Genomic DNA, 26,247 nt, shown 5'->3' with positions numbered 1-26,247 from the left:
AAATTGCAGGTGGAGATGTGCAGAATTTCACAGCAAATGTATGCCTGGCTAATAAATTTGCTCGTCACTAGCTATAACAGACCAAAACATTTTACATGTGCAATTTTATATAAAATTTCACAAAATTTGGAAAGTGATTTGGCATTTTGTAATCTAATGACATCTAAAGGTAGCATTTTATTTATTTATTTGCACAATGCCTTGCTAAATACATTTTTGGGTATACAAATAAATTAAACATTTAAGGGATGGTTCACCTTTATATAAACTGTTAGTATCTTATAGAATGTATTATTTCTAGCAATTGGTCTTTTTTATTTTTATATATTTAATATATTTCTTTTAGTTTTTGAATTATGTGTTCTCCTCTTCTACATTGTTTTCAGCTTTCAGCCAAAAACAGATAGCTCTGTGGCATTACAATATGTTTATATTACTTTTTATTACTTATTATTCTATTCAGTCCATCTCATTCAAAACACTGACTGGTTGCTAAGGTAAACAAGACATTAGAAACCAGCTACTGAAATTCTGGAGAGCTACTAAAAACAAAAGAAATAATTAAAAAAACACAATTAAAAATGAAAAATAATTGCAAATTGCAACAGAATGTCAATATCTATGTAATACTAAGGGAGTTATTTATTAAGGTCCGAATTGATCTCAATATCGGCTGCTACAAACGCCGATCTAACCCGCTCGGGTTTTCCACGCTTATTTATTATTACATTTTCCAGAAAATTACCTTTGTGGGAAAAGCTCAGAATTTCACTATTTTTTGGTGAACTTTCACCAAAAATTCTGAAAGCTCTGAAAACATCATGAAATTGCCCGAAACCCAACCAAAAATCAATGGGACTGTTCCCATTGACTTTTATGCAACCTCGACAGGTTTGAGATTACATGGTTTTATATTCAGGCTTTTTAGCCCTCGGGGTTTAATAAATTAAGCCTATTATAATACAAAAAATAAAAAAAAACAGATTTCGGGGAATTTCGGGCATTCTGAGCTTAGTAAATAACCCCCTAAGCATTCATTTAAAGGTGATCAACCCTTAAAAGTACAAAATAAAAATCTTATACATTTATAACAATTTGTGTTTCTGTTACCATCGTAAAATTTTCTGGAAGGCAAACATAACCATTAATTTTTATCAACATCTCAACAAGGGATCAGGACAAAAGTTTTTTCATATGGCTTTTTATATGTCAGAAGACCAGAGAATGGAAGGAAATATTACTTACTTCTGCTAAAATCAGAAGCAGCATTTCTTTGTGACAAAATTTGATTACCATGCAGTCACTCCCACCGACAACAGCAATTTCTGCAATAATTTGATAGAGCAGAAGTTAAAGTACACATCAAGCTAATGCAAACTAGTGTTTGCCCAATGAAAAAAATGCCAAAGTTTGTTCTATAGTAATTAACCATTTATAAATTAAACTCTCTCTCTTGAGGACATAAGTCTATGAATCTCCAGCTGGTACAGCTGGTGCCAGGTCTGGGTGCAGGCCGTGCAGCCGGGCTCTCCACCCCCCTCCAGAAGAGATCTACTTACTGGCTTCATCATTGTGCAATCTGTCAGCAGGCCCTGAAAGGGTGCAGGTCTGGTCCAAACACACCCCCTGCTCCCCCAGTAGTTCCGCCACCGTGCTGCAGAACTAAAGCTTCGAGAAGCCATTAGATAGAATGTCCTTGCAATAAAAGTTTTTTAGGCTAATTTTGATTCATGTTATCCAGCATATAAAATAATCCATAAAAATGCTAAGAGTGGAAGCATGTGTTGTGCTTTCATTCACAACTATCTGCTAGTTAACATAAATGGCACCCTAAAAAAATAAAATCCAGTTTCTTTGGTGGTGTTGTGGTAACAGTACAGTCATGTTTCCTTAAAATACGTGGGTCAAAGGTCATCTAGTGTTGCCCATTGGGGATCCAAAATATTTAGCAGCAGATACTTACGCTAAAAAGTATTTAGCAAATTATATTGCAGCAATGCAATATCCTGCCTGGAGTTGAACCAGGAACCTGGGCTGTTTTTGGGTTGTCTGAGTTGCCACTGCTCTGTGTGAGCAAACAGCTTATGCACTGGTTCAATACTATTGCTATACTTGTAATTGCAAGTAGTCATGGGTTGCTCATCTGTTATCATTCTGGCCCCAGGTCATCAGTATAAGCCAAAAGGCTGCCTATAAAGACCCCTGCTCTGCACCAAATCATTGCCCAATATTGGTCTATGTTCCATAGTTCCTGTGTGGGAAAATCTTGTCTGTTACTGTTTCTGACCATTACCGGTACTGACCCTAGCCTGTTCTTGACCACTTTTTGGATTCTGATTGTGTACTGCCTTCCTGTTTGGTTTGACTAGTGATGGGCGAAACTTATTCGACAGGCACAAATTTGCACTGAATTTCTGTGTTTTGCCGCCAGCGGATAAATTCGCCAAAAAATGTCTACCAACGAATTATCCAAATCTGGTACAACTTGAATTTTGGTACACTTTGTCAAATAGTTCAAGTATTGACAAGCATTAAGTAAATGCCATTGTACAAGGCACTACTGTATGTTACACCAATGTTTGTATCTAGTGGAGTGCCTTGCATGCATAAATGGGCTCTTTCCTGTTTAATGAAAGATTAATAATCCAAATAATAAAAAAAGCATTTAATAATATATTTCTCCGTAACTAAAGCATATGCTGAAAGCAGTGTGTAGAATCACCTTTCTCCTAATCTACACAATCCATTATCTTGTAATGACTAACTATCACATTCCATTCTTTAATGTGTATTATAAACTGAAATGTAAAGAATGTGTAATTAGCAAAACACCTGCACAATATTTTCTTTTTAACTAAAGCTAGAGCACAATTAGACACCTGATTTCGAGTGCATCCACTTGAATGTACTATCATTAGCAAAATGGGAGATGAAATAAAGCATTTGATACTACATGGTCAGTCTGCAAGCTCGCCATTCATGCCATCTGGAATATTAGCGTAATGTAATATGCCTGATTTTCGCTTTGATCATTCACTTCATTGCCTTGGATGTTTCCACAAAACAGAGCAAGGATTGATTATTCACCAGTTCTACAACTCTGGGTTTGCTAAATGTCTATTAGTGGTGATTTGCAACAGCTTTTTGTGTATTTCATGATTTTCATTGATGTTCTCTTACATCTACATAACAACACCTCCAGACCTGCTGTGCTTAGAATGAAAAACAGCAAAACACACCAGTGGGCCAGAAAGCACTAATTATATTTTAACAAAGGAAAAGATAGTTACATAGTTAAATCAGTTGAAAAAAGACAAAGTCCATCAAGTTCAACCCCAAATGAAAACCCAATATCCATACACACACCCCTCCATACATTCACAAAAATTATATATACCCATTATCTATGATAACTATTGAGTTTAGTTTCACAATAGCCTTTGATATTATGTCTGTCTAAGAAATCATCCAAGCCATTCTTGAAGGCATTAACTGAATCAGCATCACAACATCACCCAGCAGTGCATTCCACAACCTCACTGTCCTGACTGTGAAGAACCCCCTACGTTGCTTCAAATGAAAGTTCTTTTCTTCTAGTCTGAAGGGATGGCCTCTTGTACAGTGATTCTCTTTTTGGGTAAAAAGGTCACCTGCTATTTGTCTATAATGTCCTCTAATGTACTTGTAAAGTGTAATCATGTCCCCTCACAAGCACCTTTTTTTTAAGAGAAAACAACCCAACCTTGACAGTCTACCCTCATAATTTAAGTCTTCCATCCCTCTAACCAATTTAGTTGCACTTAGTCTCTGCACTCTCTCCAGCTCATTTATATCCCTCTTAAGGACTGGAGTCCAAAACTGCACTGCATACTCCAGATGAGGCCTCACCAGGGACCTATAAAGAGCATAATTATGTTTTCATCCCTTGAGTTAATGCCCTTTTTTATGCAAGACAGAACTTTATTTGCTTTAGTAGCAACAGAATGACACTGCCCAGAAGTAGATAACTTGTTATATACAAAACCCCCAAGATCCTTATGATTTAAGGAAACCCCCAACACACTGCCATTTAGTGCATAACTTGCATTTATATTATTTTTGCCAAAGTGCATAACCATGTATTTATCAACATTGAACCTCATTTTCCAGTTCGCTGCCCAGTTTCCCAACTTAGACAAATCACTCTGCAAAGTGACAGCATCCTGCATGGAACCTATAGTTCTGCACAATTTAGTGTCATCTGCAAAAATAGAAACAGTACTTTCAATGCCCACCTCCAGGTCATTAATAATCAAGCTGAAAAGCCTAGTACAGAGCCCTGCGGTACTCCACTAACAACACTGGTCCAATTAGAAAATGTTCCATTTACCACCACTCTTTGTAGAAACACTCTTTGTCTGTCTTTTAGCCAATTCTCTATAAGGGATGGGTGAATTTTTTCACCTTGTTTCACCGCGGAAATGACGCCCATAGACTTGTATGGCGGTTTGCGTAAAAAAAAAAGATGCGCGTCAAAAACAAATTTCACCGCGCGACAATTTTTTTTTGACGCCGATAGACTTTAATAGGCGTCGGTGACAATTCGCCGGCGGTGAATTTTTGGCGAAACGGCTCAGATTCGCCCATCCCTATCCTCTATCCAAGTACAAATTCTATGTTTCAGGCCAATTTTCCTTAATTTAACCAGTAACCTTCTGTGTGGCACTGTATCAAATGCATTAGCAAAGTCTAAGGGGCAAATTTATCAAGGCTCGAATATCGAGGGTTAATTAACCCTCGATATTCGTCGGGGAATGAAAATTTTGTGCAAATACTGCGATCGTACAATCAAAGGAATAATCGTTCGATCGAACGATTAAATCCTTCGAATCAAACAATTCGAAGGATTTCAATCCAACGATCGAAGGATTATCCTTCGACCAAAAAAACCTTCCCCATAGGCTAACATTGGGTTCGGTAGCTTTTAGGTGGCAAACTAGGGGGTCGAAGTTTTTTCTTAAAGAGACAGTACTTCGACTATCGAATGGTCGAATAGTCGAACGATTTTTAGTTCGAATCATTCAATTCGAAGTCGAAGTCGTAGTCGAAGGTCGAAGTAGCCCATTCGATGGGCGAAGTAGCCAAAAAAACACTTTGAAATTCGACGTTTTTTTACTTCGAATCCTTCACTCGAAGTTAATGAATTGGCCCCTAAGTAAATCACATCCACTGCCATAGATAAACGCCTTAACTTATGTCCACAGATTACTCATTGTCTTGGGATTTTACTAAGATAGATAGACAAATACACCAAGGGGCAGATTTATTAAGATTTGAATGGTAAATTTGAATTTGAATTTTTGAGTTGAATTTTTGGTCAAAACTCACAAATTTGAGTTGGGAATAATCCAAATTGGAATTCTAATTCAAGATTTATCATACTTCGACCCTGTAAGTAACTCGAATTTGATAGGTCGCCACCTAAAATCTGCCATGTTCATGAAGAAGTCAAGTCAATGACAGAGGTTCATTGACCCATTTGAAGATATTAATAGCCTTCTGGACAAGCAGGTTTTTTTTTGGGAAAAAAATTGTTAAAAATCTGATTTGAGTTGGTAATATTTGTTTGAATTTTAGACGTTTTTTCTTTAATAAGATACCATTTAAGTTTTGAGGTCATTTAAGGGAAAAAAAACCTCTATCACTCAACTTTTTTTTTTTTTTTAAAATTCCAATTTTTATTAGCAAATATACACACACAGTGAGGGTACAGAGAATAAATATACATCATAAAATGTGTATTCCAAGAAAGAGGAGGAAACAAGAAAAACAAAGTTGTACATTCAACCTGCAATCTATTTCCACAGTATAACAACCTCATCATTGTCCGTTCACGATCACATCATTACCGTACCCTCCGCAACATGTGTAATAAAGCCATTTTTATTTGAAAGGTAAGAAAGAAAAAAGAAAGAAGAAGAGAAGAAAGAAGAGGATAGAAAAGAATCTTCTGCCGGGCATCGGGGGTTACCATCCTACGACTTTAGAAGAAATAGAAGTCTCAATATCAATAACCATATCAGGGGGAGGCTAATCTCAGCAGTTAACAGCTATTACTCGTAAGAACTCTTACCAGTCCTGCGTCTTACAGAGGCGAAGTCCAGCAGGGGGGGGGCATGCGAATTAGTCCTCTATACGTACCATTTTGGAGATTCGCAAGAGAGATACAATCTTAAAATTCGCATTTGGATTTCTTTCATACAACCTAATGTCCACCTGTAGCCATCATACTGGGCACAGATTGTCTCAGGAGACGCCACATGTTTTGTTCCCCAAATATATTTATGAGGATGATAAGAGTAAGGCCGCATAATCATCCGAGGTTTTAAAAGTTATCCAATAAAACCATTTTTTTTGAAATTTTTCCGTGTCTTGTGCCGTATGTGCTCTATAACTTTCATATCGTTCTATTGCTGAAATCTTGTTCAGCCAATCTTTAATATTAGGGGGTCCGTGTTGTTTCCATCGTAACGGGATTAAAGAATTAGCTGCATCTAGCAGAATTGGGGTAATAGATCTACGGTAGATGTGAATAGGCAAGTAAGTGTGATGGAAAAGTAGGTGAGATGGTGAGTCTGGAATATCTCTGTCTGTGATCTCTTTTATAATTTCCCTCACCCTTGTCCAATATTCCTTAAGTTGTGAACATCCCCAAAAAATATGGGACAAGGAGCCCGGTTCTGTGTTGCATCTCCAACAGGTCGGTGAGAGCGTTTTATAAATTTTTGCTAGTTTATCTGGAGTTCTATACCATTTACTCAGAAGTTTATAATTCAGCTCTTGTAATTTGCAACAAACCGATGATGTATGTGTCAACTGAACAATTTTCTGCCAATCCTCGGTTGAAAATGTCGTGTTCAACTCTTTCTCCCAGTTGAGCTTAAAATATTCCATTGGGGAGACCTTAATACCTAAAATAGCTTTGTAAATGTAGGAAATGGTCCTTATAGGAGAATCCTTAGATTCCCATAACAGTTCCATTTGTGTAGGTGTCATTTTTGTAGTATCACTCAACTTTTGATAAATCTACCCCCTAGTTATGAGATAAACCTTTATGAGGCTGTGAGAAAATAAGGCACCCTTAAATGCTTTTCGTCTAATGTAAAATTAAATACAATCATTCATTTCCACTCACTGTGTGTTGTTAATTACATATATAGGATCTATTATGCCAAATGCATGGGAAGGAAATGGCATTTGCCATATTTTGGATCCTACTGGAGACAAGTATTGGATTCCACACCCTTTTCTGCAAATTTTTCAAATATAAAACCAGAAGTCTAAAACCGACAGCATGATCATAATCTAATATCTGCATACGGTAAAAATAACATCTTTTTACAGTCACTTTGAGGATATATAGTTTCCTCTGCTCCTGCTAATGTACTTGCTAATAGCACAAGCAACTCTCTTTGACTGCAGTCAAGCAACTTTACGATAAATAACAATGCAGTCAGGGACATTTTTAACTGACTCCTACATTTAATTAGGATGATAGAACAATCTGTATACCTCTAAAGTGTAACGAAAGTCAAGTGACAACTTAAATTAGACGTTTGTCTCTTTAAACTGAAACGGCTTCAAAATGGAGCTTCTAACCTTTTTAAATTACAATCCAAGGATCAAGGAATGAATCAATTCATTTCTTTGAACAGCCATTTCAGAAACCTATTTTAGTTTCCTCAAAGGCATCTTCTTGCTCTTTGTCCAACTCCAAATAGGAGAAGAAATTACTAGATGTACTGCCCTATGGCTTTGTAGCTATTTGTAGAATTATTCTGCATTGGCGTCAGATTTAATACTAAAGATTTGGGGGTCTCATATTTTTTTAATCAAAGCAGAAGTGAAAAGTAAAGTTTGGAGTTCACTCGGTCCCTTCCAGAAAAAAACATTCAAATTCTGAACATCATTATATTCAAGACCAATGAATTCATGTCTTTCCCCCTTAAGCATCAGTGAAAGCATTTACAATCTTCAGAGTTACAGTTATTAAAGAACTATACACCCCATTGACCTGACAATTCTGGAGGTTTATTAGAAGCTCCATCTTTACAACAACTTAGGTTAACCATTGTGCTACAAAGAATCAGTGATAAGCCTCTCATTGTAATGAGAAATGTAAACATAGGACAAGCCTACAAAAGGTGTATCAGAGGGAAAAGCAGGTCCATTCTCAATATTGAATGGGAAGCAAACAAACTGTAAATCAGGACCATACAAGCTTTACCCCATTGGCATTTCCAAATTTTGTGATTTACAATATCTATCTGAGCCTCAGTCAGGTTGTTTGGTAAGTAAATCATGACCAAAACATTTTGGAAGTTATGGATTCATAGTAAAGTTATGCATTTCCCTGACTATTTAGAGAAACTGCCAAAAAGTTTGCAGCAGAAAAAACACTGCAACAAAACCCACAGATCCCAATATATTTTGCTCAAAATAAGTTGCCCCACAGAAACGTCCATAGACTCCAATGTAGTGATCTGTCATGTTATGTCAAAAATTTGCAAAATGGCTGAATATTCAGGAAAAGCAGGGAACATCATGAAACACATTGAAACAAATAATCCTCAGAACATGCACAGTAATTCACTTCAGACATTTATTTGTGCAAATTCACCACAGCACTTAGTTTGTGAAAATTCAATATAGAAAAATAAAGTCCTAACATACCACAAGGCAGTGTCTTCCCCCTGTCTGCATACCTCATGTCAGCCACTCCCTCCTGACGTGTTTCACACCATTGGACACTTATTTGTTAAATATTGCAGAACCATTGCATTGTGCTTACTTGGAGAAGTCATGTATCCATGATATAAAGTTTTATTAGCTGGGGGAATATTTATGAAAATCTGAATTTTTCCAATATTTTAAATAAAAAACGTCTGACCTTACTAGAATCCATGATTTGCCCTTATTTATCATTAAAAAAACTCAAAAAATTTGTATTGTGAAAAAACACAACTTTTCCAGATCGTATTTATATTTAGTGGCTTTGAAGCAGAGAAATGTTTTGTCAAATAGAGAAAAATTTTCTGCTTAACAAATATTTTATATTTAGAATAATTTGCTTTGATTGTTTTGTAATATTTTCAAAATCTGAATTTGTACCTAATTGCGAGATACAAATTAATGCTTATATCTTGCTAAAATGTTCTAAAAAAGGAAAAATAACTGCTAATAGTTTCTGCCACAAAAGTACATTAACTTGTGCAATGGTAAGGAAAAAAGGTGGAAAAATAAAATACATATACATTTATCAACCTGTCCTGAGTGTTACGCATGTAATTGTATTCAATTTTTCTTAGATTTAACTTGTCACCTTTCCAGCCCAAATATATTACTATGCATATGGCCAACTGGATCCTGTCTTTACTGAGTGATGCTGTTCATCAACTGTTCATGTGGATAAGTTAAATAAAATGAAAAAGGTAAAAAATAACTTTTTGTAATTAATTTCTATACTCCCTTTAAAATATGCTTGTTGGCGTATTTTCACTAACTTATGGGCAAGTGGATGTGCTACATATTACAGTAGTTTTTTTTTGGCTTTGCATATTTGCAGTTAGCTATACAAGAAATTCTCGCCCTAAATCAGTGGTACGGGCTGATACATTAGATAGCTTTAAGAAGGGGTTGGATGGCTTTTTAGCAAGTGAGGGAATACAGGGATTTGGAATATAGCTCATAGTACAAGTTGATCCAGGGACTAGTCAAATTGCCATTTGGAGTAGTCCCTGTATCAACTTGTACTATGAGCTATACTTGTACTATGAGCTAGGAGCCAGGAAGGAATTTTTCCCCCTCTGAGGCAAATTGGAGAGGCTTCAAATGGGGTTTTTTGCCTTCCTCTGGATCAACTGGCAGTTAGGCAGGTTAAAAAAAAGTTATAAGCTTGAACTTGATGGACGTGTGTCTTTTTTCAACCTAACTTACTGTGTACGAGGGCCTTTTTTTGTGATACCTGTTGAGACTAATAAAGCAGTCAAATAAAACTTAAGATTGTTGTTGAATTACAACTACAACCACCGGCTTGCAGAGGATACTGGTAATGGTGGTACATCAACAATTAAAGGACTAAAAGTTTAGACATTATTTATTTTATTCTATTTTACTTTTAGGGGGTTATTTATCAAAATCCGAATTTCTCTGATATTTTATTTTAAAAAGTCCGACCAAACTAGAATCCATGATTTGACCTTTTTTATTATTAAAAAAGCTTGATTTAATTGGATCAGTGAAAAACTCGATAATCGTTTGAAAACCTCATATCATGAAATTTTTTTCTTTGTTTTTTCCCGAATAGTTCGATTTTTTCTGGCTGGCAGTCAGAATTTTTTGGACTATTGCCTGAAAATCCTGAAATAGTTGGATTTTCAGATTTATTCCAGCGCAGACCACAGAAACTTCCAGATAGGATAGGGACCTCTTTCATTGACTTGATGGTGGATTTTTGGATTTTTTGCACGCTCAGGATATAATAAAAAATGTGGATTTTATATTTTATAAATAACCCCCTTAATGTACTTAAAAGAGATTTTTTTTGGAAATAGAAACCTTCATAAAAATAATATAGAAAAGGGCATATAAAAAAGACACAATGCTTAATTTTTTTGTTTTGAAAAAGATAAAGATTGTACCAATTCACCTTTCAAGCATAAAATAGGCGGCACTCCAGATAGTTAAATAAATGATTTATTGCAGCAAGCTCCACCTAACGCATTTAGGGAACAACTCCCTTAGTCATAGCCTAAGGGAACTGTCAGTGCCACATGTATAAATGTGCAGTTAATTTAGAAATTAACTTTTAGTTTCATGTTAAGAGTGGTATACTAAGACAACAATTGGAATATAGACTTGGTATTAACCATTTGCCATTTTGAATTGTCGTAATTGTGCTCCAATTTAGAATTCAATCTGTACTTTTTAATTTTTGCAGTACTATTTTATCTAGAAACCAGGCAGTTGGATTATGAATAGGGGATGGCCTAACTCAATAAAAACATCAACAATCTAGCCCTGAATAGTCAGAAAACATTTCAGATTTGAAAACAGAGAAGATAAAAAGACAGTGATCCCCCAAAACCCAACATTAAATAAAATATATTCCTTATAAGCCTTATACTATTTGCACTTAAAGAATACATGGTACTAATGGAGAAAAATATGCACAATAGATTTTTTTCTTCGTGTAAACAATTTTTTTGTAACTTCAAGCAGGACTTAAAAGCATTGTTTTATTTAGTTTTGTAATATAATTTTTTTTTTATAATTAATACCATATTGCAAAATGAAATATTTTTGAATGCCTGCAAAATATACTCAATGTAACTTTAAACATTAAACACGGTATTTTTTACCTTCAGAATAAAGATCCAGATGGCACGGTGTTTTCGGATATCTGCTGTTTGTTTGGCTTCCTAATTTTGTGACCCCACCACTCTCAGAATAGCAGCATTTTGAATTTGGACTTTCTTTCCCTAAAAAATAAGAACAGAACAAATAATGACTACATTAAAATGCAGGGCGTATTTCTCGAATTATCTATTTTTTCCAGGCCATATTATAAAAAGGTGCATAATAAAGGTTTGCTAGAAGGCAACAGAAAAATCTTAAAGAAACAGTAACACCAAAAGCAAAGTAATTGTAATTTAAGGGCACATTTACTAAGGGTTGTATATCGAGGGTTAATAAACCCTCTAATTCGACCCTCAAAGTATAATCCTTTGAATTTGAATATCGATTTCGAAGGATTTAGCGCAAATGCTACGATCAAACGATTTTAATCGATCGATCGAAGGATTTTTTTTCAATCAAAAAAAGCTTAGAAAAGTGATGGGGAAGGTCCCCATAGGCTAACATTGTACCTTGGTAGGTTTAAACTTAAAGTATGTAGTCAAAGTTTTTTTAAAGAGACAGTACTTCGGTCAAATAGTGTAACGATTTTTAGTTCGAATCGTTCGAATCGAAGTCGAAGTCGAAGGTCGTAGTAGCCTATTTGATGGTCGAAGTACCCCAAAAAAAACCCTTCAAAATTCAAAGTTTTTTTCATTTGAATCCTTCACTTGAGCTTAGTAAATGTGCACCATAATGTACTGTTTCTCTACACTGGTAAAATGAATGTGTTTGATTCAGAAGGCATTCTATAGTTGATATAAACAAGCTGCTTTGTAGACACGGGGGCAACAATTTAAGATGGAGAAAAGGCACAGGTTATATAGCAGATAACAGATAATAGCTAAATTTCTCTGCCGGTGAGTCAAAAAAAATTTGGACGCATGTTGGAAAAGTCACTTGCATCAAAACCGTTGTGCGTCAACACTATTCGGACACCCATTGACTTTAACGCTGCCTTCAAAATTTATGTGAATTGACGCGGGTGTCATAATTGATGCAGGCATCAAAATTTGAGTTTTGCTAATTTTTTACCGTTACGTGAATTTTGCTGGAAATTCAAAAACTTCTCTGCGAAGTGAAGCAGGAGAAATTCACCCATCACTACTCTCCAACTTTTTTGATACAATTCAATGGCTCACAGGTATAAAAGGTTGGGGATCCCTGGCTTATATTAACTTCCCGTTTCCTTTTTCTTATCCTTATAGTTAATTATTGTACTATAAAATATTATCTCTGCATCATACATTCAAGAAACAAAAAATATTATACATGCAATCATGGTCATTTCTAACTTCAACAGTTTTTTTTCCTGTGATAAATGGCCCCTTTCCAAATGTTTTTTTTGCAAACTTTTAGGCAGGACCCTACCTATTTTATAAAAGCTAATAGTACCTACTCACATGGGTTTCTTGAAAACTTACACTGCATTGGAGGTCGGTGCATTAAAGGGTAATGTATAGTACATACTAGTAGTTGTCAACAGTGTTGACACAATTATGTAATTGTACTGTAACAAACAAAGCTAATCACTGAGCCACAACATAAGCCCACCATTGTACACTGGAGCCTAGTGATGGGCTAATTTGCACCGTTTCGCTTTGCCGAAAAATTAGCGAATTTTTTCGACGCCGGCGCCCGTTTTTGACGCCGGCGCCCACGAATTTTTGCCGCAAATTTTCGCTGGCGTTTCGCGAATTTATTCGCTGGAGTTTAGCGAATTTATTCGCTGGCGTTTAGCGAATTTATTCGCTGGCGGCGAATCGTGAAAAATTCGCGCCTGACGAATAAATTCGCCCATCACTACTGGAGCCCCTTATCATATGATATCTTAATGAAAGGAAGATCGAGTCACATTTAGAAAGATAATTTGTATCTGTTGCCATATCCAAAACAGGTAAAAGAAAATGCACTTTTACTAGAAAGGATCATGGAACTCTACATACATATATATATATATATATATATATATATATATATATATATATATATACACACATATATATTATATACACACATCATGGTGAATAAAAGTATATCCATATAAAATCAATATGAAGTGCATAGCAACACCTAACTCCAATTAAACAGCCAATTAAGCACTTATGTCACCATATGTCTCATTTGGCAACAGGTGTTGATTCACTTCACTAGGAATTAATTATATAGTATGTAATGTGACAGAACATTGATGCAATTTAGAGATACATATGATATTTCCATTTCAGAAATTACATTGCAAGAGAGATTAAAGGTGAGTTTCTCTGAAAAATCAGGCATGCAGTATAACAAATTAATAATGTACAGGAGTGTAGTTAACTAATTTTAACTTGGATATTGCTATTTAAAACATATGAAAATTATAATAAAGGAACTCTATGGTCTTCTGCCACATATCTGTTTTGCACATATACAATTTCATAAAAATGGCTTTTCTTACAAATAAGTTGAGCAAGAATGATATGTTCCTCATTTAAAAATAAATATCTTGGTCATATATATATATATATTTTACATTTTCCTGAATTTTTTTTCTGGTCCACTGAAAACTCGGGGTTGTAGGGTTGTACTGTATATATATATATATATATATATATATATATATATATATATATATATATATAGTTATGGGATCCCTTATCCAGGGAAAGGGGTTTTCCGGATAATGGATCTTTCCGTAATTTGGCTCTCCATGCCTTAAGTCTACAAGAAATTAATTTAAACATTAAATAAACCCAATAGGCTGGTTTCGCGTCCAATAAGGATTAATTATATCTTAGTTGGGATCAATTACAAGCTACTGTTTCATTATTACAGAGAAAAAGGAAATCATTTTTAAAAATTTGGATTATTTGGATAAAATGGAGTCTATGGGAGACAGCCATTCCATAATTCAGAGCTTTCTGGATATCGGGTTTCCAGATAAGGGATCCTATACCTGTATAGCCATCGTTGATTAATGACGCAATGTTAAGGTTAAACTAAATTATTATTGGTTGTTTATTTTTCACATTTATAACTATACTGTATACTCACTAAAGTTGGTGGGGAATAGGGACAGACAACATCACCAATGGTTCTTTAGCATTTGAAGGGGGTATGTGCCAAGATTCAGGGGTCCACTGATTTCTCATGTTCCCGACATGCAGTGGGTAATAAGGCAATATTTCACCTTAAAAATTTAGTGCCCCAGGTGTCAAGAAAACAGTATCCGAGTGACAACAAAGAAAAAAAAGGGTGTGATAAATAATAAATTACATTAATTTTAGTGCTGAATTATGGAAATTATAGTGTATATTAAGTAATTAATGTGGCATTGTACCTAAGTACCTAATAAGTTTGGGAGGACCTGTAAGGCTGGAACTGTAGGTAAAAAGTAAAGGAGTGGTACATTATGGACAGTCCATGGAATGACTGGTAGCTTTACATAGTAATACTATACTATTAAATATCTCCTCAGAGATTGACACACTAGCAACAAGCAAAGTATTAATATGGAGTTCTATTTATTGATAATTAATTAAAACATATATGTTCATATGTATGCACAGTGATGTTGTAAATGATGGTCGCTTTAGTATGACTGGGTCAACACATCATGGGTAATGCTGCTGTTTTCCCGCCATAACGCAGATTTAAGGCATTTTCACTGTTCACTTGGCACTTTGAGAAAGGCCTAGGCTGGGCCACGACGTCAGTCTTTTTGCTGTACAATAAAAATGAAGTTTTTATCTCCTCAACAACCTACTTTTGACAGAGCCCATCTTTAACAATATAAATATTTATTCACAAGTTGTATCCCTTATCCATTTTGAGCTCCACAAGCCAAAACTTCCTGTTTCTTAGTTCCTGAGCAGAGAGTCCCTCCTCCGCTGCTGTGTCTCATACAGCAATTTAAGGGAAATATACCTGCACTATAGGGTTTTTTACAGTAACCGTGCCAGGCTATATATATACACATTATCAAGAGAGATAGAGAGATACTCAAAAAGGCAAGGCAACAATGAAAAAAGCTACAAGAAATCAACTAAAGCCTATTGAATTTGTGGTGCTGTTCCTTGCTCTGACTCCTTCTCCTAATTTTCTTTTTTGGCTGTTGTCTGTACCTTCTTTTTTTCTGCCCTGCAAGTGAATTGGTGAAAAATTGTATTTTGATTACTGCATCTCTTCCTGGGACGATCGTGGGCCTTTATGGACAAGGTTATGCAAAATGCTAATTTACATGCTAAAAGGTATTTGTAAAACCTTGAAAGTTCCAGCGAGACATTTTTCTCCATTACTTCAATGCTGCATTGGGCGCACTCACGCAAACACCCGTCTCATTTGCGAGCCATTTCCGAAAGATCATTTACAATGCGACTTCGCAAAAATCAGGCAGAGCGGTGTAATATATTAGCGTTCAGGAAAAAGCATGGGCAATACAACCATATGCGAATGAATATGTGATGTGTGAACTTAATAAATGACCCCTGGTATGTTTCTCTTGTTAATTCCACATCAAATTTATATGGGAGATGTGTCAGAAAGAAACATGGAATGTTGCATCATAATCTGAATAGAGAGAAAATGGCTTAGCCGATTGACTCATTTCCAGTGCATTGAACTCATGTTTTGACATTTTCTTAGATCTGATTCTGCCACCTCTACTAGGAAAACTGGAAAATTGTCATACTGCATGACATAGTTTTACTACATGTAATAATTTGTAGACTTTCCAACAGATGGACAGGCCTGAAGTTATGCACCGAATGTTAAGCAATTAGAGTGTAGGTGAGAAGACTTATGAGTTGAAATTGCAATGAATGAGGAATGGGGAATTAAAATGTACTCTTAGCTAAACCTGTATTTGAAGAAAAATTGTAAGACATTAGAAATACAGTAGGAAGCAATTTAAAAAGTCATCATTTGTGGCAAACAGTCCCTTTAATGTATATTACACACAGTTGCACATATATAAACTCAAGCTCAAATTTTGATAAATAGGCCTCATGTGGGGGAATGTAATAAAAGTAATAAAATAAATAAAATAAAATATTTGCAATGCAAAAAGTTATGCCTCTGTGTAAAAAGTCTGAAATGACTGGGCACTGCACAATTACAATGCGCAATGCAGTAACAGTGTAAGGAAGAATATTACATTGTGAAATTCAAATTTTTATTGTTATTTATGCAAAAAGAGTTACAGTATATGCAAATGTGTGTGTGTAGCATGTATTTAATTTTTTAAATACTATATATTCGACAGTGATGTAGAGTGCTGTTTCAGTGAGGGATAACTCTAGCTATTAGTTGGTCATTTTAGAATTGGGTGGGAGAAGCCAGGAATTTCCAATTGGCCAGGGGTCTCAGGTGAGTTCCTTGGTCCATGAAAGGGACAGGGAATTTCTCTTTGAACTCCAATTGCTGGGAGGGGTAGATATGCTTAGAATGGAGGCCTCAATAGGATGATGAAGAAGAAAGGGTAGAAAGATTAGCTGGTTTGGGGGTTAGCTTCTTTAATAGCTCACTGTTTGAGTGAGAGTCAGGTTTAGGCTCACTAGTTGATTATCCAGGGTTTCCACTAAGAGGTGCAAGGGTTAATACCCTAGGCATAACCAGACAGTGTAGGGAATATAGTGAACAGGCTCAGGGAATGAGCATCACCACCATGGGGCCTTGTACTCTGAGGCTGGACACCTGTTATTGAATATTATAGTTTGCTGTAATTATCACCGTGCCTGTTGCCATTAACATCAGGGAAGTTAATATAGGAATATAACGTAGAAAGTACGGTAATATGCTGTTTACCATCCTGAAGTAACATCTGATAAACTTTTGAGACAATCTCTTGCTGAAAAGTTCTAGTGTGAAGTGTTAGCAATAAAGCAGTTAACTAGGTTTTTAAGAACCCCTAATGACGAGTGAGGGTCCATTTGAGAGAGTTACATGTAAGCCATGCTCGTTGGGTGAAATAACATTACAGTAACACAGATGGCTCAAAAATCTGACTAGTCTCCTCATTTGTAGTGGTGTGCACAAATGATTTCTCTAACAAAACATCAATCACTACTAGTGATGGGCGAATCTGACCTGTTTCACTTCGCCAAAAATTCTCAAAATGGCAAAAATTTGCCCAGATGCATTAAAGTTTATGGGCGTCAAATTTTTTTGTCAACATTTTTTTCACCAATTGAAGTCTATGGGCCAACCACTAATCACTACTCACCCTGGGAGCCACAGAGACACATTTGCTGACACCAGTGTCTGTCTGCCTATCAGATTTCTGTGTTTGTGGTAAATCATACAAACATTTTTAGCAAGGCAAGTACACAGCCAGAACCAACAAACATACAAAATCCAAAACTCATTTTTTAACTGCAAAACTTCTCATGAGAACGATGCCTATATCAAGCCTCATTAAGTATCAGCCAATTACCTTATTCCAGGTAGGAGAGGAATGAAACTGTACGGATTATTGACTGCGTTATGATGACTATAACTAATAATTAACATCCATTAATGTGAATGCATGTTATCTTTTGCTTCAGGCTGGGGTGCTTTGATGTGGAATGCCTTGTAGATTTCATCTCTAAGCACTGAAATGATGAACTCTTTTATAATTTACAAAGTCATGATTAGTTGAAAGTACAGAAATTAGCAGATGAATTTAAAATTGTAGTAGACAGTGGGAAATAGTAAAATTTGCAAACTGTTTGTTTGCCTACAACATTCTTTCTATTCGTGTTTGTATTTATATTATACCACCGCGGGGTCAGACTGGGCCGATGGACACCTGGAAAAAACCCAGACATGATTCCCCGGCTGACCAGCTGTTGTGCCCCTGTGCATCGTTTTTCTCACATTCTTGTGCACATGCGCACACTGGAGTTTATAGGTCAGGAGTGAGCCCCAAGGGACTGCCAGCAGGGCCATTTATTTTGCAGCCCCAGTGGGCCCCCAAGGCTCCAGTCTGACCCACCGTGTAAAAGATTAGCCTGCCATATAGAATGCTTTGTCTTCATAATCTTCACATTGACAAACCAGTAGGGCAGAAAGGATTTCAATTGGTATATGCCATTGTTATATGGTATCTATAAATATATTAAATATAGAATAGAAGAGCTACTAATATTGATTACCTTTGGTAAAATAGACTTGACGAACCTTAAAAGTGGACCACAAATGGTGGTCTAAAGATAATGCCTCCAACGAGACACTGCAGGAAAAGGACAGAAATTTGTAGATCCCTCACCTATGATTGACAGGTTATTTTTTGGCACACAGCTGCAATTCAAAGCAACAACACTTGCCTTTTTCTGACTAACACCAATAATATACATTACATATCGTGAAGCTAGCAATACTCTGTTCCATAATATGCACAAATAGTATTAATAATTCACGGGGTACATTTTTCTTTGGAATAATACAGTCACAGATTGTGTCATGCTTTCACCTTTCAACCTCAGAGATTACCTTATTTACTCTCAGTCAAAAGGATTTTTGTTGTAATGTGACTCCTAAAATTAACCCTGCTACCTCCAAAGCTGCTTTGAAAAGTGGACCCAAGAACTATCTTCTATAGATAACAAAGTATATAATATAATGAACTTAAAGTAGCATTTTTCAGAATTGCTTATGTGCCATAGCCCTAAGGGTCAGATTCGGGGAGATTTAGTCGCCTGTCGACTAATCGCCTCTTCTTCTAGCCAACAATCTCCCCGAACTGCCTTCGTGTGTCTTCCCGTCCACTATAATGAAAAGTCGCCTGCTCTAAAGCACACACGGCTCTTCGTTTTCCTAGTGGGGCGACTTCGGACGACTTCGGAAAACGAAGAGCCATGTGTGCTTTAGCACAGGCAACTTTTCATTATAGCGGATGGGAAGACAGGCGAAGGCAATTCGGGGAGATTGTCGCCCAGAAGAAGAGGCGATTAGTGGCCAGGCGAATCTGCTCGTGTGGACTGACCCTTAAGCTACCTTTACACAGATATAATAACATTTAGTTTGACCACACAAACACATGGATGGTTACATTGTACTATGAAAGCATTGCAACCTTATCCTATTCCACAAAATAGAATTAAATGATACACTTACAGATGGGGATTCATTAATATCAAAAATCTACACTTCAAATAAGCAAATCCAACATGCGAATAATTATATGTGCAATTTCCACTGGATATGTATGAAAAGATATAGAGATAGAGAAGATGTAGAAAGATCGAGGAGGTCACAGAGAATTAAATAGAGGAACCCTAGATTTTTCATTTATGTCACCTAGAAACATGATGCAGTGGGGGTTATCCACAGAGACACCAGACACAAGTGCAAGAGGTGTTAAAGGTTCGCAATGCGCAATTAAGATTTGCAATGCAATAAAAGCCTAATAAAGAATATTACATTGCGACAGGCAAATTTTTATTCTCAAAGTTTTGAAGCTCAATAATATACATTTAATTCCTCCATTGATGATGAGATATCACATCAATATCACTATTATGTCCCTGGTAGTGAAGTTTCTGTTTAACATGTGAAGTCGGTGGACGCTGGCCAGGTTTCCTATTGGTCTACAACAATTATTTTTCATGGTTTTTAAATATGGTTTTTAAATAGTAATGTGTGAATTTGACCTGTTTTGCGTCTCTGAAAATTAGCAAAACAGCAAAAAATTCACCAGATGCATTGAAGTCAATGGGAATTTGTACTACTGCACAATTTTTTATTTTTTACTATATATCAGAGGTTATGGGAATTTTATATGGCAAAACACAGCAACATATTTCACTTTTCCCTATTTTTAAATTATTTCCACTCTATTACCCTTTTCTGCCACTTGAAATATAAATAATATAAATGTCTAATTTACCAAACAAAAAGGGCACCTTTCCATGTCTTAACTGTGGCCACTGTACAGGCATCATTAAAGGTGATTATGTTGTGCATCCCCAAAAAGGCACAAAATATCATACAAAGGGATACAAAGGGCTTTTTTTATATACCTGTAACTCCCATGGAGTAATCTATTGCTTGAAATGCCCATGTGGCCTTGCTTATATTGGCCAAACAACTAGACCCGTTAAAATAAGGCTAAATGAACATAAGGCTGCCATCAGGAATTATAAACCACCACAAAAAGAACAGAATAAGGAGGCTAGTGGAAAAAAGAAAACACAATAAATTTGCCTGGCACGAATTTGTGGCGAATTTCGGCGTTCATCACTGGCGAATAAATTCATGAATCTCCAGCAAAAATTTGCCAGCGAAATTTTGCCGGTGTCAAAAAAATTCTGGATGCGCGTCCAAAAAGTCCCAAGTGATTTTTTTTGTCAATTTCTGATTTTCAGGATTTTTTGGCAAAAATTTCAGATTTTCCCAATTTTTTGTGAAACTTTCTGATTTTCAAGATTTTTTCGTGAAACTTTTTTCACGATTTCTATGTGAATTTTTCGCAGTTTCGCGAATTTTTCTGGAAATTCTGGACCTTTTCGGAGAAGCGTAACGGGAGAAATTCGCCCATCCCTACATTTGGTCACTACAAACACAGGCACCAAGGGGTTAAAATGAGATATTCAGTCTTGTATGTTACTTGTAACTTTTTTTCATGTTGCTAATTCGTTTCCAATTTTTTTTTACAGATTCTTCTAATCTGATATTTTCCGATAGAAAATAATAAGCAATCAACAGGAGTTGGTCATTACATTATTAACCCTTTCATCAGGCCTTTTATATTGTAATTTGGTCTTGTTTAACTACAAATCTCTGTAGGATGCATGAAATTGTTAATTGTTTATTTTCACTCCTAACAGCATAAGGAATTTACATGAACTTTACCTAAGCATTCTTTTTGAACTCTGGACTTATTTATATGTATTTTTTGAATATTTTTGCATTTTTTTTAAAAAAAATTTAACTTGCTTGGACTTTTCCTTGGGAGCAGTAGGAACCATCTGTTTGTAGTTTAATCTTTGTTGCTGTATACAGTATAGCTCTAATTCTTATATCTGTTTGTATGGGATATTAAATGCTTCTCAACCAGTATGTGTCAGACTCTCTTTTTCACTACTGCTCTTCCCTTTAAGTGTCTAGCGACACATTTTCTCAGTTGCTGAAATGTTTCTATTATTATAGCTTATTGAGGTTCCAGCAGAGATACCACAGAGATTACATTCAATAGAACAAGTAACTACTTCAAATGAGAATCTCCCAGGCCACGTAGCCTTTATGTGTCAGCATTGATTACCCATCACAGAGCATATTTAATCTTTTATATTTTAGGGGTAAAAGAAACAACGTGCAAACGAAACATATGTGTGTTTGACGGTTTCTTCAGACAGTTGGAAAATTCATCCAAGAACATATTACATCCCCTCTATATGCAACCAAGAAAGGAATCACTAGCATGGTTTTTCTCACAGCCATTGTCAATATTAAATCTTCAGTTTGAGTCATGAAGAATGTGATTGTACTACAAGCACAAAATTGTGCATAAATGTTCATATAAATAAAGTGATGTGAAATCATCAGATCTTCTGCTTTATATATTGTTGGTGCTTCCCTGTGGAGTCTCTTGTTTGGGTACTCAATGCCTTTGAAGAAGAGCAATACAAGTGGAGGTACAGCAAGAAAATCTGTGGCATTTACAAACTATTTGGAGTCACTGTTTAGTAATGACCCTCTTTTTTTCATTGGTAATATTGCCCCTAAATGCAGCATTTTCATTCTGAAGTAAGCTTCATCTTTATGAACCAGAAATCAGCATAACCTAAGACAAAATGCATGATGACATAATAATCAGCATTGACAGATCTAGTACCAAGTTAAATGTATTTATATTTGCTGATATATACAGAAAAGATCACTTTTTCCCTTCATCGCCTCTAAAGAGAAGAATGGGTAGAATCATTGGGGGGAGGGGGTGCAAGATGTCAGGTACCTACCAATGATTTTAGTCACTTACTTTCCACTGGGTCACACCGGGTCCTTTTCTAAAAAAAAATGCACCAGCACAGGGTACTACCACACTCTGTGTCCTAGATATTCCAGTTATTGTACTGGGCACAGTATTTAACTCTTTTTACCAATTTCTGTAATGCTCATGCAAACCAGCTTCAATAGTTACAGGGGATGGCTGGGACACAGACCCAAATAACAGCATGGTGTTCTCAAGTAATGTACCCTGAGCTGTTTTTTTTTTGAAAAAGAGGATCATTGGCCTGTAGTAGAAGGTAAGTTACTAGATTCACTGTGGGTGGCTAAAAATTTTATAAATAATCATCATGTAATCATAAAATTTAGGTTTTTGCATATGGTGACCATACATTAAGCACCCCCAGGTGCCTATAATCATTGTTCGGTGCCCAGTCATCTACTTTTACTTCTCTTTTAACAACTGTTACTAAGATCTTTTTAGGGTTTATGAACTTTATGTACTTTGTAGACAAACATCTATTAGGGCTTATTTCTTAATTATAAGAAATAAGTAAGATGTAAAGTGAGAATCTAAACACAAAGGTAAACTGTTGTATTTACAATATTGCAGTTTTATAAATTTGCTTCTAATTTTACACAAATTTTTTTCCGGGAGTAAAATTAACAATGCATTTTTATAAATAAGCCCCCAGAGAAAGAGTGTTTGCACAAAGAAGGGTCAATAATACACATTTAATTGGCTTGTGTTTTCTAAATAAGGTTGTCATTCAGATGCCGTTCCTTTGAAAGAGTTTGAGATGAATATAATGTGAATATTTCTTAATTTGGTCATGGCACTGATATGAAGGCTAGGTTTAGACAGTTATAGTGTACACAGTAATTGTGTGACAGCTTTATAATGCAGTGCCCATTATTTTTAATTATGTACCCTTTGAACTAAACATCTATAAAATACTGCAATATATTTTAGGCCTATAAAATGTTTCCAACTCCTCCCAGTCTGGGCAATCCAATATTCACTTTAATTTGACTCCGAATTCCATTGGTTTACTATTCATTTATAGTGAGATTAAGGCTGAAATATCCAAATGACTATACCGGACACATCAAAAGATGGCTACTGCCCCATACAAATTAAAAATAAAGCACAAATATTATTCAATTGAGGAGATTCAGTGAGAGTGTACTTGTATAATTAAAAAAACACAAAGTTATTAAAGATGCATCAAATCAAGGATATTTTGTTCATATAGTAAACTGTCAAGACTTAAATATATCCTTATATATATGGGATAATACCTGTATTATTTTTCATAGCCTTTTACAGCAGTGAACCCATGAGTGTTTGCTTGACTGATAAACCTGGGTCACTTCAGCTGACCAATCCATGCCATGATGCAATATTGCCACTGCACACAATGGGTGGAACGTAGTGGTCTAATAATAGCAATAATAAACAAACATGAACCCTGTTTACAGAAATATTGACTTATAATGACATAACAATCAGCATTGAAAGATCTAGTACCAAGTTAAATGCATTTATATTTGCTGATATATACAGAAAAGATCACATTTTCCCTTCATCGCATCTCTAAAGAGAAGAATGGGTAGAATCATTGGGGGGAGGGGTGCAAGATGTCAGGTACCTACCAATAATTTTAGTCACTTACTTTCCACTGGGTCACACTGGGTCCTTTGGATTTTTTTTCAGACATTTAGAGTGACCATTTTCTTTAACATTTCTCTCAAGACCATGGAATCACAATCACAAAGAAGAGGGACAAGGAAAACCACACAGTGTGTGAAGTCATTTGTTCCATTAGGAGTGCAAAAGGAGTGGAGGCAAAGCAGAATTAGCATTGACCAGCCAGATAATAAAAACTAGGAAAGTTTCACTGTGTACGTAATGGATGATTGATGAACATTAATGACCATTAAGTTTCTATTTATTATGGTAAGTTGAATAAAGGAATTGGCTGCAAAATGATTTCCCAGAAAATTAAGCAATCAAGGCTCTATTAAGGAGGGATTTATTGTACTTAATATAAAATGACTTTTTCCCCAATGATTCCTCTACATAATCTATGTCTTGCGCGACGGTCGCCTGTCGCCTGAGCAAATCCCAAGTTACACAATATAAGATGCAATCACCATTCTCATTTTTGCAATCAAGTTAAATCTACTTAACAGAGCCAAATGACAGGACACAAATTGTATAAAACACTTGCTGCAATAACCTTGAGGTAGAGGTTGAGGGACAACCTTGAGGAAAGAAATATCTGATAGTCTTATCCAGTAAAGATCATATATAACCTTAACTATAGTGTCACATTTTTATATTACTAAATGCAAATGTTTATCGCCTTTAGCTTCACAACCACATACCAATGAGATGCTTCATGAAAGCAAAGTAACTAACAGGAAAAATAATTTGAGCAATTTTCTATTGTTAGTCAATTTGCAACCACTAGCTGGAGATGTACTGGCACACCACAATCTAACTTTGGCCACAATGTTACTGACCAAAATATCATTAGTAATGAGAAACCTACAAGGCAATCAAAGGCAAAAAGAGAACAGAATAAACCCCCAGAACCAAAGGGCAAAACCAGTTTATCAAAAAATGATGCTGTAGCTCAAAATTAAAAATACGCACATGCAGACCCCACACCGTGGAGAACTGTGGGGTCTACTATGAGACAATTTTTTGGTAAATTAGTTTTGCACAATGTTACTGAGCCATGATTGCAGGAAGGCCATGGTTTCCTATTGGGTAGTAGGTTGAGACCCTATGATGAACCCAACACAAAAATAATAAACTGACTTGACAACTGAAACTGCTGATATTTGCCTAGTGTGTCTTTTTCCCTCCATACAATCTCTTAAAGAAGAAGTATGTTAAATTCAATATATTGAATTATGTTAAATTCAATATATTGTTGATGGGGTAGGGGTGTAAATATACTTAAAGCATATACCTTATTTTTAGCATTTACTTGAACCACACTCAGATATTTAGGAACAGCAGACAGTACAATCCTAATCCCATCAAATGTGTCAGTTATATTACAATTTATTTTTGAAATAATAGTTTTTATTTTAGCTTTTTAAAAGGCTGCAGCAGTGTGAAGGAAAAATATGGAGGTGACATTGATCAATGTTCCTTAGAAAAGTGCATTATTTATCTGTGCCACCGCTAGCACATGCAGATTGGCAATGTCTATCATTGTAGCGTAGCCTGTTATAACCTCTGTTTGTTCAGAGTAATCTTTCGGACATATGCAGAAAATTGCCAATTTATCTGAAAAATAGAAGGACTAAGGGTATGTGTCTTCTGCCTTTGTGACGGCAGGCCTCAAGTGACAAATAAAATCTCTGTATGTGCTTCAGCCGAAAAACATTTGATCTTAACAATCAGGTGTCATCAACAGAAATGCTTGAGATTTTAAATCCATAAAATATTTCTCTATTTTGATCAAGGGAAAACAGAGCTTCTAGATATCATCTAAGAGGTGAAAAGAATTCATTAAGGTACTTCAGACTGGAAAGTTTGATAAATGTCAGTCTAGGCAGGTAAAGCAACAGAGCAGACAAAGCCTCGTTACCTACAGTATATACCTGTTTGTAAATAATTGCTATATTATTTCATAATGACAGGTGCCTTGCTAACAGCATGATGTTAACAGAGTGATCCCTGTTACAATCACAACCAACTTTGTTAAACTGATTGCAGGTGTGATGGTTCTTTCGTATGTGCCAGGCAGAGGTTCTGAGGGCATCTATGCTCACTGTAGTTGTTATGCAGTGGTAACTTGTTGTGGAATTTCAGCAATCGAAGACCACTTGATGTGAAAGACACATTTCATTTGAGACAAGCTCCATGGATTCTGAATTCAC

At 35.8% G+C, this 26,247-nt stretch overlaps 1 protein-coding gene across 2 annotated transcripts in view; it reads right to left on the bottom strand.

Annotated features, from left to right (window-relative positions):
• Positions 1 to 26,247, bottom strand: part of LOC108712409 (teneurin-2) — a 1,104,728-nt gene that overhangs the window by 620,208 nt on the left and 458,273 nt on the right. For both annotated transcript variants that reach the window (XM_041588750.1, XM_041588751.1), the window contains one exon: positions 11,400 to 11,519. In XM_041588750.1, coding sequence (XP_041444684.1) covers positions 11,400 to 11,519 — 120 coding nt within the window. The remainder of the gene's footprint in view (positions 1 to 11,399; positions 11,520 to 26,247) is intronic.

Source organism: Xenopus laevis, chromosome 3S, assembly GCF_017654675.1.
Source record: "Xenopus laevis strain J_2021 chromosome 3S, Xenopus_laevis_v10.1, whole genome shotgun sequence".
NCBI classification, from domain to species: domain Eukaryota; kingdom Metazoa; phylum Chordata; class Amphibia; order Anura; family Pipidae; genus Xenopus; species Xenopus laevis.
The sequence above is the reverse complement of the archived record's forward strand: the minus strand, read 5'-3'. Positions and strand labels throughout refer to the sequence as shown.